The following is an 18,856-nucleotide window of genomic DNA, read 5'->3' on the forward strand; positions in this document are numbered from 1 at the left end:
TGAAAAGGGGAAGTGCTGAAGTCCTCACCCCTTAGGTCTGCACCCTTAGTGGCAGGGTCCTGGCGAGAGCTGAGCTGTTAGGGAGCAACAATAAAAGTTATGAACTGAGATGGGAAGGGATCGGCCACAACCACAGGACAGGGCAGGATGAAATTTCCCTTCCTGATGCATGTTGACCATCCTAATTTCATTCTTTTATTTTTTCTACTGCTGACTGGAGATGCACTCCAGCACAACCTGCTTTCAGGTTTCATCCCATCAATTGAGAAATCCCACACAAGGAAAACAGAGAGGAAATAAAGGGCAATTAGAGGCACTGGGCATTAAGGAGTCACTCATGTTAGCTGACAGCTATGTTGAGGATCCATGAGGAATTGCCAGGTGACTTACCAACAAAAGCACTTCATTTTTTTGTTGTCATTTTGTCCACAGAAAATCCCCTTACAGGTTCCAGTGTGATAAAAGCAATTAGCAAAACTCACTCAAATGAAAAAAAAGGGTCTCATTAGCCTAGCTTACCCTCTGAGCATGGCAATGAGAATTCGTGAAGACAATTACTAAAGAGCACAATTAATTTTGTGGACAGTAAAAAAGTGAACTGAGAGATCAGACCATAAAAAGTACTCTAATATCTAGCAGAAAAAAAGGGATGATACAAAACATAAAATCTGCTGAAAAAGTAAGGAGTGAGAAACACAGACTTTATCCTTTAGTGACGTAAATCTAGTGCAACACTGCAGCCACACTCTGCAGTCAGGTTGTAATCACTATGAAAAGATTGCAAAAGAGCCTAAGAACCTTACCCATATGATGCAATCCAACTGTGCCATTGCTTCCCCCTAAACAGAACAGTTCTAAGAAATTTAGCATGCAAACTCTTATTTACTGAGGCTGCTTTGACCGACCCAACCCTGGAAAATGAAAGAGATGTCCACTGAAACAGACTGCCCAAGGATGGCCAAGATTCCCATCCCTGGAAGTGTTCAAAGTCAGGTTGGATGGGGCTTTGAGCAACCTGGTCTAGTGAAAGGCGTCCCTGTCCATGACAGGGGAGCTGGAATAGATGATCTTTAAGGCCTGTTCCAACCCAAACCAACCTATGGTTCGATGATTCTATGTTATTCCATGTTGACTTGCAGTAAAATTCATACTTCAGCGGGCAATTAACTAATTTATCCCTTCCACAATCTTAAGAAATCTACTGACTGCCGTGAGCAGGAGAGACTCTCCACCACCCTGCACCTTTAAGGAGATGATCTGATATTTGCCACAAAAAGTAAAAAGGAGGATCTGACACAGCAGGGCTGAAGACGCAGCTGTAAGTGATCACTGCACCTGGGACTAAATAGGATACCAGAGGTACAAATGGTCACATGTGGCAACAGCAGGGGTTTTGTCACCTAGAGCCTTGGATCCTGAACACTGAGCAAAAGCTGTGGGGGTGAAAATGCCCTGCACACATGGGAATACCAAGGCAGTCTTCACCTTGGAATCCACCACCATCATAGCACACGTGGGGATTTCCATCTTGCAGTCACTTCCAATGCCCCAGTCATTTGCTGAGAACTGAGCCAAGTGTGCAGTCATCAATCCAATGACCAGGGGACCAAAACTGTATCTCTGTAGGACATTTCCAATGCCACCAATTACCTACAAAGTTGCAACTATATGCACATATGGAAGGGTTTTTCACATGGTCTAATAACAGAAACTATCTGATGTTCCAAATCAGCACATAGAACTTGTGCTAAAAACAATTACAAGAAAAATCTTCCTGGGTTTTATTTTGATGAAACCAACTGTATCACTACAGTTTAAACATCTTTATACCTCACATTTCTACTGGGTGCATTTCTACAGTGCATTTGAGAACAGTGCATCTAGAACTGCTGCAACACAATTTGGAGGCATGAGATAACACATATGCCTCACTCCTAAACAATAGTCTCAGAGATATTATTAATAACAAGATATGCTGAAATAGTGTGCAAAACAAAGCAAACAAGATTTTCTTTATGTCTAAGCAAAAAAATGAAGCTCTGGTTCATCTGGTCCCATTTGAATTATCTCTGGCTTTCACAGTCTTCATTAAAATAATTAGCTGATCTTTTTTTCCCAAAACAATGAAGCAAGCATGCAATGCAGAGACTACAGAGCAGCAGCAGGAAGCACACATAAACTGGTCCACCCAAACATTCTTGGCAGTGGAGGAGAAAGCATAAAAAACAAGTTGCTTCAGTTCACACTAAATTGCCATTGAGACAAAAGTAAAGATGAACTTGCATCAGATGAACTTGCCCGTGCCTTTAAATATATACCTGCCTTTAAGCAGGCATTTATTTGCAACAGCAGTATTTAATACTTTGAACAGGAGATGAACTTGTTTGTTTGTACTGGACGACATCTCAGGACATTTTTCCTAACTTTTGCTTAAATCTTCTCAATGTTTCAAAGGATATACACATTCACTAATGAGAGTGAACCCACCCTCTTTTCTAAAAGTGAAAACAGAATGGTAAGAACATCCCTCAAACTAAAAAATAAACCAAAGGTAGGACATCTTTCCATGCACAGTTGTGTTCAAACACAACAACAATTTAATATAGCAAATGCAGGAGACATTGTGAAGGACTAGACTATGTAGGAAGTTAAGACTGGATGGGTCATAATAACTGTGCTTTACTAGACTTGGGCTTCCAAGATAGAAACACAAAGCTTTCCTTCTGGAATGGAGATCATGAAAGCAGGAAACCTGAACTTTCCTTTGAGCCCAACAGATCTCAGCATTGTCTTATTTTAGCTTCTTACCACTGAACATACAGCCCGCACAGTTTTATTTTAAAGTCATCATAACAACAGGTTTTTAAGGCTCTGAATTTATTATAGCTGATGTGGTTCTATGTAAGGAAGTCCAAAGGTTGTGAAAAAAGTCCTTCACTCATAAGGTGGCAATACCAAGTAGGATCTAGCAGAGTTTTCACTACATAAAGATGCATGAAACTAAATAGCTTATAGAAGAAAAAATAATTCTGACTCATTCACATATGCAAGATTTCTTTGAAGTTGATTACGTTTGTCTCTTAAAGCAGCAATGCCAGAAATTGATCTGTCTGTTCAACCACAAAAGCAGACACTGCGCAAGCAGCTGTTTCCCAAGCCACTGAGCACTGACATACAGGGGGAACCTCTCCAGTCTTGCTGTGAACAATTCTGTGTCAAGCCTTAACAGTGACAGATAATTTAACCTGGCTTTAGAGGATATTACATGCAAGCTGCTAGGACACAAACTCCAAGATTCCCTGATTTGGCCCTCAGAAGGAGCCGAGGCCTCTGACCACAGCTTGTTGCCCTTGCTCCAGGGCCTAGAAATGAATCAGCATCAGTCACAGACACTGTGATGGCAACTGTCACCGAGAGGCCTCAACATCTTTTGTGTAGTCATGCACTATGGGCTCCATTTCATCATCAGATGCACACATCTAAGCCCTACTGCTGTTCAATCAGAATCTTTCAGGCATGTACTTAAGGTTAAAAAGAGCACCACATACAAGCCAGCTCTCACAGTACTTTCATTTTTCCTCCCAAATATCAATTCAGTGGGTTCATCATGTTTTACAATTGGTTCTTGGATGACTCCTGAACTGAGACATTTTCACTTCTGGCACAGCTACACAACTGCTACTTTTTAAACAGGAATGGCAGATGAATGTTGCAGCACGGGCTCTGGCACCACGCCTCATCCTCAGCTGTAGGTCCAGGAAATTTGCTATTTAAGCACAATGGTTATGCTGAAAGTAACCTAGTCATCTTAAAATCTTTTAAAAACATTAAAAAATCTGCTTCAATAGACTAACAGAAGTTTTTGAGAGGGATATGGAGGAAACACATAATGCACTGGAAGCAGTGCATCAAACTAGTACCTACCAAAAAAAAAGTAAATCTTCCATGGACATTTTTCGGTCTTAAAGAAGTATCAGTCTGAGCTAAGTAAATATTGCAGATCAGTTCCTGAACAACTGAAGGGAAAAATTATGTTTTGCCATCAATCCACTCTTTGAGCTATTTTTAGAGAAGCTTCCCAAATGTGACTACCAAAGCTTCTCATGCTGAAAAACCAGCTGGAGAGAATTAGCATGGCTATGATCTATCTCACACCAGAAGCTCTGAAGACAAGCTATTGTAACCTGAAAAACCATGCCAGCACTGAAGAAGAAACACAGAGCAGTATGTTCCAGCTAGGGATAGTGACCAAACACTACTGTAGCATCAGGTGAGTAGACTGGCAATGGAAGTCACTCCAATTCTCTCTGAGGAGATAGTAGCAATTGTCCTTCTTTCCTAAGCATCCTGCTTTTGTTAACCTGATTAAATGGGAATTTCTAAATATATTTTTTGGTTTTCCTTGGGTCCCTGTTAGAAAGCTGGAGACCATCCCTCTGAAGCCTTCACAGACTACAGTAGCACACTGTGACCTAGGGGCAGACCCACCCTCTTGCTGGCATACACAGTGAAAGAAAGAGTACAAAAGGACTGAAAATCTGACTTCATCAGTTCTGCCCACTGTGTTTTAACAGCAATAGTCTTTTCATGTTACGAAATATTTGGGTTGGTTTTGGTTTTGTTTTTTTTTTTTTTTTAAATAAACAGAGCTGCCAGAGCTAATAATTGCAGAACTTCTGCATTCTCACACCATGCTGAAATTAGACTATAATTTTTTAAAAAATACTTTATCACTTTAAAAAGTAAAGAAATGTGGCAATTTTCTGTGATCATTTTTCAACATATCATTGAAAAATTTATAATTTTGCCCAAATAATTTTAGACAAGGGCAAATTACATAAAAATTTGTAATGACCACTCAGGAGAAATCTGGGGAATGATCTTATGAGAAGCAAGAGAATGGGGTAAGGAAAGAGCAGAGCAGACCACTAAGCAGTTTCCTGATTTTTTGGGAGTCACAATAAAACAGACAACCACATTCACAGTGCTGCACTCTGCCTTAGCCATCACAAGCACATTGACTCATACAAGAGCTCAAAGGGTGCAGAATAAGGCTGTCAGCAAGGGAAATGAGTAGCTTGTGACAAACACACACAGGGTCTCTGACAGATCCCTGGGCTGCCATGGGCCAGGAAGGAGACACTTCTTGAACCGCCCACTATGGATGTGAGTCTACAAAGTGTTGGAGTCCAGGTTTTCACTGCAGTGTCAGAAAGGGGAAACTGGATGGATGGTGGGAGGGTACTCCTGTAACACCCCATTTTAGCTTCATTTTGCTCATCTGTTCTTTCTTCATGTGCCTCCATGGGCTTGAGCAGGCCACTTTGCCAGGACTCCATGCATTATCCAAAATCAACAGGAAAGCATCCATGGCATTCGGCTAGAACCTCCTACCACTAGGCCTACAGTATGAGAGAGCATTATTTTTTTAAGAGAATTGGAATACTGCTTAGGAAACTACAAGATTAAATCATGAGAAGCACAACCATAGCATTTTTGTGCTGATTTGAATTACGAATAGAAAGTACGAGCAGTTAAGAGGAAACAAGATATGTTCTATACAAGAGCCAAGATTTTTTTTTCCTGACATGTGCCAAACAAGAAGAAGAAACAGAAGAATCTGGCACCATTAAAAACAGTTTGTGGAGAAAGGGACTGAATATCTACAGCCAAGATCCATGTGGTTTGTAAAGAGGAAACTTTTGTTTTATGGGACTCTCAGTCAGCCAAAATTCACCCAGACGGCATGCAAATGGATATTAGCCTAAAATCCTACATGCTTCTTGTAAAAGGATCACTAAATGATGGGGAAAGAAAAAGAACACTACTGAAGTTTGAAGTCACAATTCAAAATCTGCCTCATGGTTGAAAAAGTTAGTTTACCAGACAGCTATAATGTCATACATATATGGTAAATGTCTTGGAAAGAAAAGGCAGCAAGTTAAAGCACAAAACTAGAAGTCAGGAAAATGTGTTCCAAGTCTGGCTCCAATACCAAAGAGATCTATAAAACTTGGATAAAAGAGAAAAAGACTGCCAACTTAACATTGAGATTTTCCTTAACTTCATATAGTGTATTAACATTGCACGTATGCTGTTTCCTTTAGCTTCTGTATTTCCCCCACTCTCTGGCATTACAATGCACTAAGTTAAATAAGTGACTAGATGGAGTACTAAGAACACTTATATTACTTTATCAAAACAAGCCCTGTTCAACTTCTTAATCAAAACACTTGACTGGAAAAAAAAAAACCAACAAAAAAAAACCAGAAAAAAACCCCAAAAAACCCAAACCAACCAACCAACCAAAAATTTTATATGGGACCATAATTCTCATAACTGAGCAAAACACTAAAGTGTCTGGCACAATTCAACAACTTAGCTGACTATTGCAAAAATACAATACCTAAAATTGTATTTCAGCATATAGGAGAAAGAGATGGACAGGCAACAGTTCCTCAGCATATGTTGAGCAGTTATACCATGCAAGAATTCTTTTCAGCATCTCTGACAACTCTCTGAGTGCCCAGTGAAGCATTTGTCTGTGTTATCTGTAAATCAAGAGACCACACTGACCTCCAATTTACAGTAGGGGAACTGAGGAGGAGTCCACAAGCAAGACTGCAAGCTTGGGACTTAGCCAAGTCCCTGCATCCTAGTGACTCCTGCCTGAGGGAGCTGAGACCCAGGTAGTTTTGTGAGTCAAGACTCCAGGAAATCCTGCAGTCACCTGATGATGCAGCTCTCCAGTTACATTACCAGTTATTAAAAACATCAGGGGGCAAATTTCACCATCATGCTCAAAGAAGTAGCTCATAGCTCATGTAAGGGGACACTAGGATTAGGATTTGCCCCTTTTTGTCTTCCTTCACATCAGCCTTTATTTGTAACCTTTCAGCTAAGATTTGCTGACCAGCTTGCTTTCCTCCTCTAAATATAGTGGCAAGCATGAATATAATTTTTGAAGCACTATGTATTCATGTGGGTTGTCCTCATTCATATCTTTGGGACTATCAGCTTGGAAGAGGAGCAGAAGGGTTAATTGTTCAGAACTTTCTGTAAGCTCTGTGTGTTTGTGTACAGCGCTCTAGATGGACACTCCATGCTTCATGTTGCACTGGAATAATAAAAAGAGCTGAAAGTGATTCCTTTTAATTCTCATCCTTTAATTTTATTTGCTCCAAAGAATAAAGAACAGAAGAAAGCAAAATCAGTAATCTGAAGGGAAAAAAAATTATAGGCCCTTTCCACAGAAACATGAGGAAAAAGCCCCATGAAAGTATAAACTATTGTACTTTAGTCAGAAACCAGAAGCTAGCAGTTCTTATTGCCACTAAAAATATCTCCACCTCGCACGCATATACATTTACCAGGATGGCATCTACTGATGGGTTCTGGATGCTGATCAAGGCCAGAACCAGGTATAAACTATAAAGCTGAACAACCCCCAACAAAGTAGGTCAAGAAAACTGGGAGGGAAGGGAAACTGTTGCTAGGTGGCAGTGTACCTTAAGCAAAGAATTCTGTAAATCAGAGATCACTGAGAAGGTTCATTATCTTCTAAAAGAGGTCTCATTTTATTGTCATCTTCAAAGTACTGGTAGGAATTGGAACTCAAAATGTGCATGACACACATGCTACAAATCAGAAGGATGAGAAGCAGAACAAAAAAAAAAAAAAAGGAAAATAAAAACCTGTCTTGAAACACTCTACTGTGCAAGACCCATGATATAATGGCTCTCCAGGTCTATCAGACACATAAGAAAAACCAACAGCCTGTGAATGGAGACTTGTACACCCTGAGAAGGTTAGTTTTGCTGACTTCATTTTATTCTACCTTCACTTAAGCTCTGACCAGTAGAAGCAAGCAAAGAAATAAGCTCCCACCACATCTTGGCACAGCAGTGAACAGTTGACAGAAAACCCAAGTGTGATGGTGAGAAAGAAAGGTTTCCTAAGGCTACTTAAGAAACAGAACTGTTACTTTTCTGCCTTAAACAGTTTCAGTCTTCAGTCCTTTTCAGAGTGGAGTAAGAGCGGACAATGACAGTAAACAAAAGGAGGTCACGAAAACATGTGCACTCCCTAGAGGTCCAATCGAAAGAATGGAGAAAAAGGCCTCTGCAGAAGGCCAAGGTAAGAAGGAAGAGGCCAGATTTTTCTGGTATCCTTCTATCTGTCCTTCCTGATGTTCCCTCCAACTGAAAACTACCTTAACATATTGCCTAAATTAGCAGAAGTGGTAAAAAAGACAGGCTGATGACATCTTGTGAACTACAATTCGCTTGGTAAGAGAGCTGTTAGCAAGCTCACAGCTTGTCACAGAGAAGGATAAGATGTTCTTGAAGGCAAAGACAAAATCTATATTCTTTTCAACAATATCTGTCTGGGTTCAAGAGAGCAATTTTGGGGAAAAGTATCTTAGATTAATGTAATTGTATAGATCAGAGGTATTTTAAAATATAGAATAAAAGGGAAAATGAAAGACAGTGTGCTTCAACAAGGTTTTAAATCCATAACTCAGGTCACAGCAAAGTCCTTTCTGAGAAATGTATCATGAAATTCTTCTTATGTTGACTTCAATCTACAATTACACTGTATAAATTTGGAGGTTTTTTAATACCACGTTCTGATGCTTTAGAAACTAGTCAGAAACAATCTATTAGAAGGTACATGTCCCATCCAATGCAGCACAGAAATTCCTATACTGGTGTAATGTAAAACCCACAACATGTGCCAAGTACCATAGCATTCCTCACATGCAATCCTGACATGAAGACCATTCCTAATAATTAAAATACCAACCCTACAAAACTACAGAATCAGGGAACAGTTTAGGTTAGAAGGGACCTTAAGAATCATCTAGTTCCAAATCCCTGCCATGAGGAAATTTAAAGCCCCATTCAACTGGCCCTGGAACACTTCCATGGATGGGGCAGCCACAACTTCTCTGGGAAACCTCTTCCAGTGTCTCCTCAACCTCATCATAAAGAACTTCTTCCTATTATGTAATGTAAATCTACCTTTCATTTCAAAGCAATAGAATTGTAGAGGGAATAATTTTTACAAACCCCTGTCATTGATGCAGCTCACATCAGACGTGTGTCAACTTTCCAAGCAGTTATAAACCTCTAATGAGGAACCTTTTTCCAGGTTTGGTCTTTATTTTCTTTATCTGAAAAACTTTGGGATGCAAACCTTAGGAGAATTCAATTTCAAAGGATAAATAGGGAAACAACAATTTTTGTTCCACTTCCCTCCACTGTCCTTTTCCCCTAAGGCAGTGGTTTTAATCTGTGGTTAGCCTAAGCCTCTTCTTCCTAGTAATTTGCAGCATCTGCTCTTCAAGGAGGGAGTCAGAGAATACCATTTTCAGTCATGTACATGCAATGAACACTAGCAACCAAAAATATGCATCAATCTGAGCAACAAAAAGTGGAATAGTACTACACCTATGGAAGTTAGCAGGAGACACAGCCCCTGAAGATCTCAAGGGCCTTTTTCTGACTTGGGCAGCATCACTGCTGGAAGACAAATGGGAGTCAGCTTCACCTGACATCTCACCTCCTGTTCCATGAGACTATGTACAGCTAGTAGAAAAGCAGTTTGAAAACACCAAAAAAAACCACCACAGGCTTTTTTTTTTGAGGCTGGGGCTGAAGTAAAACATGAAGGCAAAAGAGAATATAATCTGTACAGTCTCCAGGCTAGGAAATCATCAGCTTTTGCCATAGTAGAAATACTTTCATGCAGCAGCAAGATGGAAGTGCTCTCTGGAGAAAACACATTCCCCAGCAAACAGCCTAGATGGGCTTTTCTTCACTAACCAGTGAGAGGGAGATCTCTCTTAGCATGCAGAAGGCACTGAGACTCATTTGACATTGAGTTTAACTCAAATTAATTTTTTTCTGTGATTACAGAAACTTTTGTTCTACTTCTTTTTCTTCACCATCTGTGATACAAAACCTGGCAAAGACTCCAATTAGTTTCCCTTGTGTTATTACTGCCACAAGCACTCAAATGATAAGCATTTATACAAAAGGAAATTCTTCTTCCTTTCTACTCTGTCGCTGAGAAAACTGGTACTGAATTCACCCTCAAATCTTGTAATGTCAAGTTATGTCAACTGCATTACAGAAAAAAGCAACAGCAGATTAAGTCAATACAACACCTTTTCTGACAAAATTTTAAGTCAATACAACACCTTTCCTACTCCAGTAACAAGCACCTCAGCCTGAGAGGAAACAGAAGGGAAGGACCTTATACCAAAAAAGGTGAAATCCTGTAACATCTGCTTAAGGAGCATCAGTGATGGATTTAGGAAGTTCTCTTCTCCAGGATATACAAACCCTTGTTATGCTTCTAGGTGTGTAACTCTCAAAAGCCACAAAGGTGATTGTGCTTCACCTCAGTCAAGCAGGACAGAGGCATCGCCCAGCAAAACAAACACACAGAACTCTGAAGTGCAAGTTAGTGGTGTTTACTTACTTAAGCTCTTCATTTATATATACACACACCAACATTTCTTCTAGCACAGGCAAGCTCCACATTGTCTGCTCTTCTGTCCAAATGGCTATGATCCATGACCAGGAACATAGCCTTGACTTGGGCATTTATTTATGGAGTAATTTGCCAATACTCCCCATGTGGAGAACACATGGGGATGGATAAACTGATAAGCAAAGTGACATCACAGATTTGCACCATATTTGAGAAACATGAACTAAGCTCTAACCCCATTCTTTAATCCACTGCACCTTTAGAACAGCTTTTCTTCACAAAGATCAGAAATGGTTGCTGAACATAACAGGCTGCTGCTAGGCACCTCTACAGACCATGCATAATTTCTTTTCTTTCTTTATGCTAAAAGAAAGAGAATTAATTGCACATTTTACTAGGGCAGGATAGTACCTAAACACCAGCACCTTCTGCTGAGGGCTGTTGATAGGTTTTACCATTTGTTATTTGCAGTTGCTTGCTCACTAGTGCTTTGTACAGTTCTCTGAGAAACAGCACAGGCTTTCAAGTAGTTAATTAATCAAACAGCAGTTTGGTTTTTGGGACAAGACAGACACCTTCTTGTGAGGTCTTCTGTATAACATCATAGTGCTGTGACACAAACCATTTTGCTGTAGACTCTAAAGTGCACTTGAAAAACTCTGCAGCCGTAAGGGGTATGAAAATAATTCAGAATGGGTTCTTTGATCCTTTTTTCCCTACCACTCACATCTGGCTGAAAACTTTACAACCAACAGCTTTGCCTGTTTCCATTTTCAAAAATTCTTTTACAATTGCCCTAGAATTTAAACAAATGACAGGCACAATTTATAATATGGCTGAGGCAGTATAATATCTTCTAGCCTTAAAAAGACACCCAATCCCATTTGCCGTCCTGCTCCCCATTTGTTTTATGTGCTGATGTTCTTTAGGGAGCTAGACTGGCAGCAAACTAAACCTACCAAAAACAAAAATAAGTTTTATGTGTTTAACTCCCAGAATAAGCTTACAGAGGGTCAGAGGAGCAATATGGATGATGATGAGGAAGAGTGACCTGTCGAGCAGAATCTGTCCATTTCATAAACTGAGCTGAAGCATCATCACAGACTACTGTCAAGCAGTTTGTGTTATGGGATGACCCCACTCAAACATTGGGATGGATGTCTCACTTAAGGAATGGATTGGGCTCTCTAAGTCAAATCACATGTAATAATGGTTCCAAACCAGATACCATGGAAATAACCCATCCATGTTTTCAGATGCCTTCTGGGATCAAAACATGAACTTTCAATGTCTTAAAATTCATTCTATACATGGTCTCAAAGTCAGGGATATTGGTCTAAAAAGGGCCAGACCGCCCTTCTAATTTTTTTAGAACCTAGTAGTGCAATTTATTTTTTTGCATTGCTTGTCTGCATCTTGCAAAATAACTTACAATTACTAGGAAAAGGAACAGTTTACTACTCAGAATTACATCTATTATTTTCTATGCATCTCATTTTATGAATTAAAAATAAGCAAACAATCCAGTGAATACTGATCCCTCCCCTTCTTCACACCTCCTCCGTCAGCCTTTACACACATTTATTCATCAGTTGCAGAAGAGACACTGAAGAGCAACAAGTATTGGCTTCAGGTAGCCAAGCATTTCACTTCATCAAGTGAAAAATACCTGGGAAAATGTATATAAAGTAACAGGTTTTCAGAAAGTATAGTTCAGACAGTGCTTTTTTTTCCCCATCAAAAAACCTGAACGTTCTTCCTGAAATGTCCCAGAACACGTGTACCTTCTTTGAGTTTATATAGATTGTACACTTGAAATAAACTAAAGGCAACAGCATGGGTAACACCAACAGAAGTCACTAGAGCGCCTGTAACCCAAGCTATTCGGCACGGAGAGAAGGGCAGCGAGGGCCGATGTCGCAAGCCCCGGCAGCAGCGGCTGCAGGCTCGGCGGGCGCACCGGGGGCTCCGCGGGACAGCGGCCGCGGGCCGCTCTGGGGCTCTGCGGCTGCACGGAGCAGCAGGTCCTGAGCAAACCGCCCTCGCACACGCCGAGCGGCCCGGGATGCGCTACGTGCACAGTTCCTTTCCGAGCACGGCATCCACGCACCCCCGGGAGGCGAGACCAGAATCCCACGTGCCAGCGGCCGCCCCCGCCCGAGGTCAGCCGAGGAGCCGCCGCCCCCCGCCGCGCCCCCCCGGTTCTCCCTCAGCTCCGGCGGCGCGGCTGCCGCCCGCGGCCCCCGCGCCGTTCCCGGCCGCAGCGGGCCCCGCCGCCCCCAGGGGCCGCCATCCCGCGGGGGCCGCCGCCCCCGGCCCGGCGGGCGCTGATAGGGCCGGCCCGAGCGGAGGGGCGGGCGGAGAGCGGCGCGGCCCAATGCGCGGCTCGGCGGCGCCGCGCCCGCCCGGCAGCCCCGCTCCCCCGGCCCGGCCGTGCAGGAATGCGGCGGCCGCCCCCCGCCCCGGTACCTTCTCCTCCTGCAGAGCACGCACACGGCCCAGAGCAGCAGGGCGGCGGCGGCGGCCGCCCCGCCGTAGGTGCCGAGCGGCAGCGTGTCGGGGCCCATGCTGGCGGCGCTCGCCTCGGCGGCTGCCGGTGCCTCGCCGCCGCCGCCGGGGAGGAAAGTTTCGCCCGTCCTCCCGCTCCCGGCAGGAGAGGCGCCCGGCCAGCCGTCCCTCCCCGCCCACCCCGAGCCCAGGGGGCTGGGTTTGGCTGCTCGGAGCCGGACTTGGCGAGCGGGCCCGGTGCGACCCGGCCGGCTCCTCCCCGGGGAGCGCCCAGCGCGGGGAGGGTCGCGCCCGCCCGCCCCCGCCGCTTCCCGGCGGCGGAGGAGGGGGAACCCCAGCCTTCGGCTTGCCGGGAAAAGGCTCCGATGAGGCGGGAAGGTGCCAGGACGGAGACCCGGGAATGGTGGGGGCATCTCAGGGCTCCCCGCCATTCAATCCCTTTCAGCCGTCACGGCACCCTGGGAGGGTCTCGGTGCCCCGCAAACGGGGCCTCGGTGGCGGAGTGGCCATGGCGTGTCCCCAGTGCGAACGGTGCCACACTCGGACAGAGAGCAACTCTGGCCTCCGCTTGGTTTTCATACAGACATCCGATGTCATGTATGTGTCCCCTTAAAAAGCAAGGGGAGTATTTGTATGAGAAGAAATAACTATATGAGAAGAAACTGGGTCCACTCCTCGTACTCTGCCAACCTCTCTGGTTTGTTACGTAGAGTACAAGAAAGGAAGGAGGAGGTGAGACAAAATCCAGGCAATGGGGAGATCCCCAGCGCGAGGAGCTGGGATGAGGTGGAGAAGCAAAGAGGTGCGGGGAGTTCAATGCTTCATGGCAAGGCAGGGACTAACAAAATACCAGGGCGGGAGCAGTACTTTACTGCTCCACTGCCATTTGGGACAAGGTACACTCAAATGTTGCTGTGATGTAAGACACTCTTCAATGCGTATTCACACTGAGAGACGGAGTAAGATCCTTCAGGTTTTGGAATTGTGGTTCGGTTGAATGCTGACAGACAAGTTCATGCTCATTTTCAGCCGCATGCAGTATCGTATGTTGTATGTTTCGCAATGCTTGGTGGTTTATATATTCCTTTCATCTTGGAAACAAACTGTAGAACACCGGTCTTCTGACTTTTCCTTCTGACTTGTTGGAAGTTTTTTTCGAAATTGTAGAGTCCCAAATGTATCTTAGCAGATAAAAATGCCAGTTAACAAAGCACCTTCCTTAGCAGATTTCAGGATTTTTGAGAGCCTGAGGCATATCTGAGGTTTTGAAGTCATCAGAGCTGTGTGTCTTCTTCCTCAGACATTCCTTTTAATTGCAGTGAAATATTTTAAAATGCTATTGTGTTAACCAGGAAAAATCTAAGTAGTGTGTCCCACATTAAAAGTGACCCAAATCTGAGCAACACTGCTTAAAACCATCAGCTGACTATCCCTCCTGAGACCAAAAAATCAGACACCCTTATTGTGCAATATGATGCATGGAGGGAAACTATAAGAGAAACTAATGTTTCATTTGTAGTTCTTTAGAACTTCTTGCAGGTAGCTGTATTTGAAATCCCCAGCTTGGGAATCCCAAGAGGTTTCTTACCTAGTAGTCCTGTAAATTCATGGAAAAGGACTAATTCAGAACTGAAAAGCATTGCACTGTAAGACATTACACTGTAAAATATGACTCATTTTACGAGTGACCTCTTCTGTGAAAATTTAGTGTTTCAGTTCAGTTTGGTGAGAAATAAATGTCCACATACAATTAAGTAGCTGTGGCAGCTAGAGTAAGCCCTCACCCATGATCAAAACATCAAAACACCAAGATTACTGTAGTTCCGCCAAAGGGTGTGAAGAGGGTTACAACAATCTTTTTTAGTTTGCACTTTTCATGTTTGTTGAAAGTTACTGTCTCGGGTCAATTGCAGATGAAAAAAAACCCATCCCCACACCTGAAACCATTTTGAACCATACCACAAACACTTTAAAATACAGGGAACAGACCCTGAAACATCTTGCATCCTTAGGAATGCTGAGTACTCTTCTAGAAGTGTCAACCATTTAAGAAGTCCAAGTTGATGGATTAAATTCTTAACTAGTGAAGGAATCTCAAAGAGCTGGAAGCTAGAACATATTTAAGTTTGATGTCTTATATATAGTATGAATCACGTCAATGCAAATCCAACCGGATGATATTTACACATAACGTACCAGTTAAAATTATAATAGATGTATCCATAGATATTGGCATCTCAGCTGACTGGAGAAAGAGGGTGAGGCTGAACAGTTGCCTTTAACAAAGCTCTAGCAGGAAAGAGGAACCTAATTTTCAGAAGGTGCAAGCCTAGGCTTATAGTGATGTGGTCTCTTGTTAGGAAAGTAGTTTATTAAGAATTGGAGGGATTTTCAGTTTCAAGCTCTCATGAGCTCTTTATAGAGTTCTTGCTGCAGCATGGTCATAAGTGAGGAGAAAGAATGCAAATACTGTTATATTTGGAAATGGATAATGTTACTCCTCAGCTGGATACAGCTGTGTCCAGTTGCTATCCTTACTGGTGGGGTGTAATTTCTGTTGTTCCATCACAGTAGTAGTGGCTCCATTACAAATTTCTTCAAGTGTCCTTTGTATGTATTGTAAAACTTCCAGAAACAGCTGCAGGCTGGAGAGAGGTGGAAGCATTTCCAAGTACTTATGAGTTTGGGGTTGGGGTGGAGAGGGGGAGGGATGGAGAATTCTTAAGGTAAGCTTGGAGGGCTCTTCAGTTGGAAAGGTTTCAGAGAGGTTCCTAATACTATGGTAATAAGCCTATAGAGATAGATAGATTAGATAGATAGGTAGATAGATAGATAGATAAATAGATAGATAGATAGATAGATAGATAGATAGATAGATGATACATGCTGAGCTACATTTCTCCTGTTTAAATTGTGAACATTCTGTACATATGCTACAGTTCAAAATGCATACTGTGTGTATGTTTCATACTGCCAATGTTGTAAGATGATATAGATCATATTTTTTGTCTTATGAAAATGCAGAAGACTCAAAATAAACTTTGAACAGTATATACTGCAATCTGTACAGTATTTTACACATCACAGTGTGATTTTGCTATATGCAGCACATGGACAAATGCCTGTTCTACTGGGTAGCTTTCATGTGCACAAGGATTTAAACTCCTAGTCTTAGACAAGAGCAGATTCTCTACATTGAAACACCAGTGACATATGTGTTATAAGCAACAGCGGGAACAAGGCTTACTTACTTTTCCACACACCCAACACTACTCATTCAAAGGTTATTTTAAACGGCTTATAGCTTTGATCTGCTATAACCATTGCAGTTGCAATACTGCAAGGCCATTCTTGCCTTCAGTTCAAGTGTGCATGAATTATTTCAACCAAAAAAAAATTGATGTATTTTTGTGAACAATGCTAAAGAAAATACCCATGGTAACATTTTTAGTGATTTGAGAAATGGCAGTGGCGTTAGACTTTGAAATGGGGTCAACAAATTAACCTCTGTGTCAAAGATAATCTGTCCAAATTTATTTAGGTTATAAGCCCCACAAGAAAAGAGGTTTTGTACACTCTAATGACCTGCTGGACCTTTGGGGCTTCATTCTCTGAAGATGCCCCTGGAACTGGGTCTGCTTCCAGCTCTTAGCTCAGCAGCTGTTTTCTCTGGAAGTGAAGCTCTGAGCTAATAGAGATCATGCTGAATTCAGGGCAATGAAACTAAAAGCCTTTTTGTTCCCTGCTCTCCGTCTCCTTCCTGCTCGAATACAGGCAAAGGGAAATGCAGTGATTTAAGTGTAGAACGAAAAGGCTTACAGACCTCTTAAATCTTGCTTGATTCAAAACTAATAACCTGATTCTCACTTTGTGTTCTCTCCTTCAAGCACACACCAATCTGCATTTAATGCTTTTGTAAGACAGCACTGCAGGCTCTCTCCCATGGCCTCCTGTGTCAATCACAGCTGATCAGCCTGAGCTCTGAACAAGATCCCATGCTGAGATGGCTGAGAAGTCCCATTCATCCGTCCCTGCATGTCAAATGTCTTGGTCCCATTTCCCACTATCATGTGGGATGCCATGCCAAACACATACTTGCTACATACAGCAACATATGGACTCATCAGAAAATAAAAAAAAAGGACGTGAGAGGTATATAGGGATGAGGGCAGGAACTGAATAAACAAAGAGATTGTGAATGGGAGCCAGGAAGGGGAAGAAAGGAGGATTAGGAACATATGAGGGGAAACTGAGGATGAATGGGCAAGATGAAATCTGGGACCCAAATGAGAGGAAATGACAGTAAGAATAAAAAAGATTTTGAGGAGGTATGTGACAGACTGGCAGCTGTCTCAGTGTAGAGATTAAGATGTGGAATTGTGATATGACTCAAACATGAAATCCAAGAACAGAGGTGGAATAGGAAATGAGTGGGAATGGCCGTGTGGGAGGGGAGAAGACAAGAGGACTTAGGTATAAAACCTCTGAGATGGTTCCTACAATTTGCAGGCTGAGTTTTACTGGGAAAGAAGAAAGGGATTTGGGTCAAAAATTGACCCTGGGAAAACATAAAAACGATGGGCAAGATGATCAAGATAAGAAGGGCCCAACAGAAAATGCTACATCTTCCTGGCTCCAATTTTACTTTGTACAATTGCAGAGCCTCAAAAAACATGGTCCTGTTTCTCCATACTGCCATCTGTGCCACAAGTCATACAAGCCCATCTTATCCTTTCTGTTATAGGTATCACAGTGAGATCTGTTATTTCCTAATCTGGCATAAACTCATTCACTGAAGGAGAATAAGGAATAGCTAGCATGTCATCAGATAAGCCATTGATTCCACTCATTCTGAAGCTGAGTCTTTACCTTTGCAAGAAAAATGGCTGGCAATCTAAGATGTGGACTATGGGAAAGTGAGGCATCCTGTTCTTGGAGCTTAATAAAAAGGGACCTGTGTTACAGATGCCATGTGGAACAATTTTCACATTTTCACTCTGGATTTTTAATGAGAAAACTTTAATATATACATATATCTACAAGGAAGTAATTTAGGAATGAGCTTTACAGATGAACCTAGATTATGTAGTCAAAGAGACTGGAGAATCCCTGCTTCTTCTTTGTTGTAGATGGAAACCTGGTGAGGCAAGGGGATGACTGCTAGAGCAGTGGCTGTCCTGGCAAAGTTAACTAAAGATTCTCCTTCACAGTTATATTCCATCTATTTCTGTGGATTATTTCTATACCATCATACCATGGCTAATTATCTGATAGACCCTCATTTTCTGCAGGTCAATTTGAGAGCTTAGGCCTGACTTCCCTAAGTGCTAAGCCCGTCAAAAGCAATACACAGCTATAGTATCTAGCTACAAAACCAGTGGTGTATTAAGGACTTGCCCTTTGAACATGTAAAGCACTTTTAGCATAAAAAACCCCAGCATTTGAGTTCCCTGCTAATGAGCATCCATGAAAATATAAATGCTGGTGTACCCTAAACAGGATTTATATTTGCAATATAGTAAGGTACTCAGTTGTATGCACTGAGTAACCTAACAAAGTTTTGAAGAATGCTGTATTCCCTGCACAAGATTATATATTCAGATTCTGGCAAAATTATGGTAAAAAAAAAGAATGTAACTACATGATATTTACCTTGATTAAAGGCCTACAATTCTGGGATTTTTTAAACTTTCTAATAACTGACTTTGTAACCTTCAAAATGCACTTTTTATTTTCCAATGCTATAATTCAGTTTCATTTGCCTTGGGAATACTGCAGTCTTTGCTAGCAGCAAATATTTGGGACAACTAAAGAGTGTTTGTACTATTATAAAAACAAATATCATGTA

At 42.2% G+C, this 18,856-nt stretch overlaps 1 protein-coding gene across 1 annotated transcript in view; it reads right to left on the bottom strand.

The window, feature by feature from the left end:
* LOC132072626 (cytochrome P450 7B1) overlaps positions 1–13,154 on the bottom strand; it is a 125,264-nt gene extending 112,110 nt beyond the window's left edge. Inside the window, exon 1 of the mRNA XM_059471071.1 lies at positions 12,970–13,154. Within this exon, the coding sequence (XP_059327054.1) occupies positions 12,970–13,067 (98 nt within the window). The 5' untranslated portion in view covers positions 13,068–13,154. The remainder of the gene's footprint in view (positions 1–12,969) is intronic.
* Positions 13,155–18,856: the final 5,702 nt, after the last annotated feature.

The sequence above is a fragment of the Ammospiza nelsoni genome, chromosome 1, assembly GCF_027579445.1.
Source record: "Ammospiza nelsoni isolate bAmmNel1 chromosome 1, bAmmNel1.pri, whole genome shotgun sequence".
Taxonomy (NCBI): domain Eukaryota; kingdom Metazoa; phylum Chordata; class Aves; order Passeriformes; family Passerellidae; genus Ammospiza; species Ammospiza nelsoni.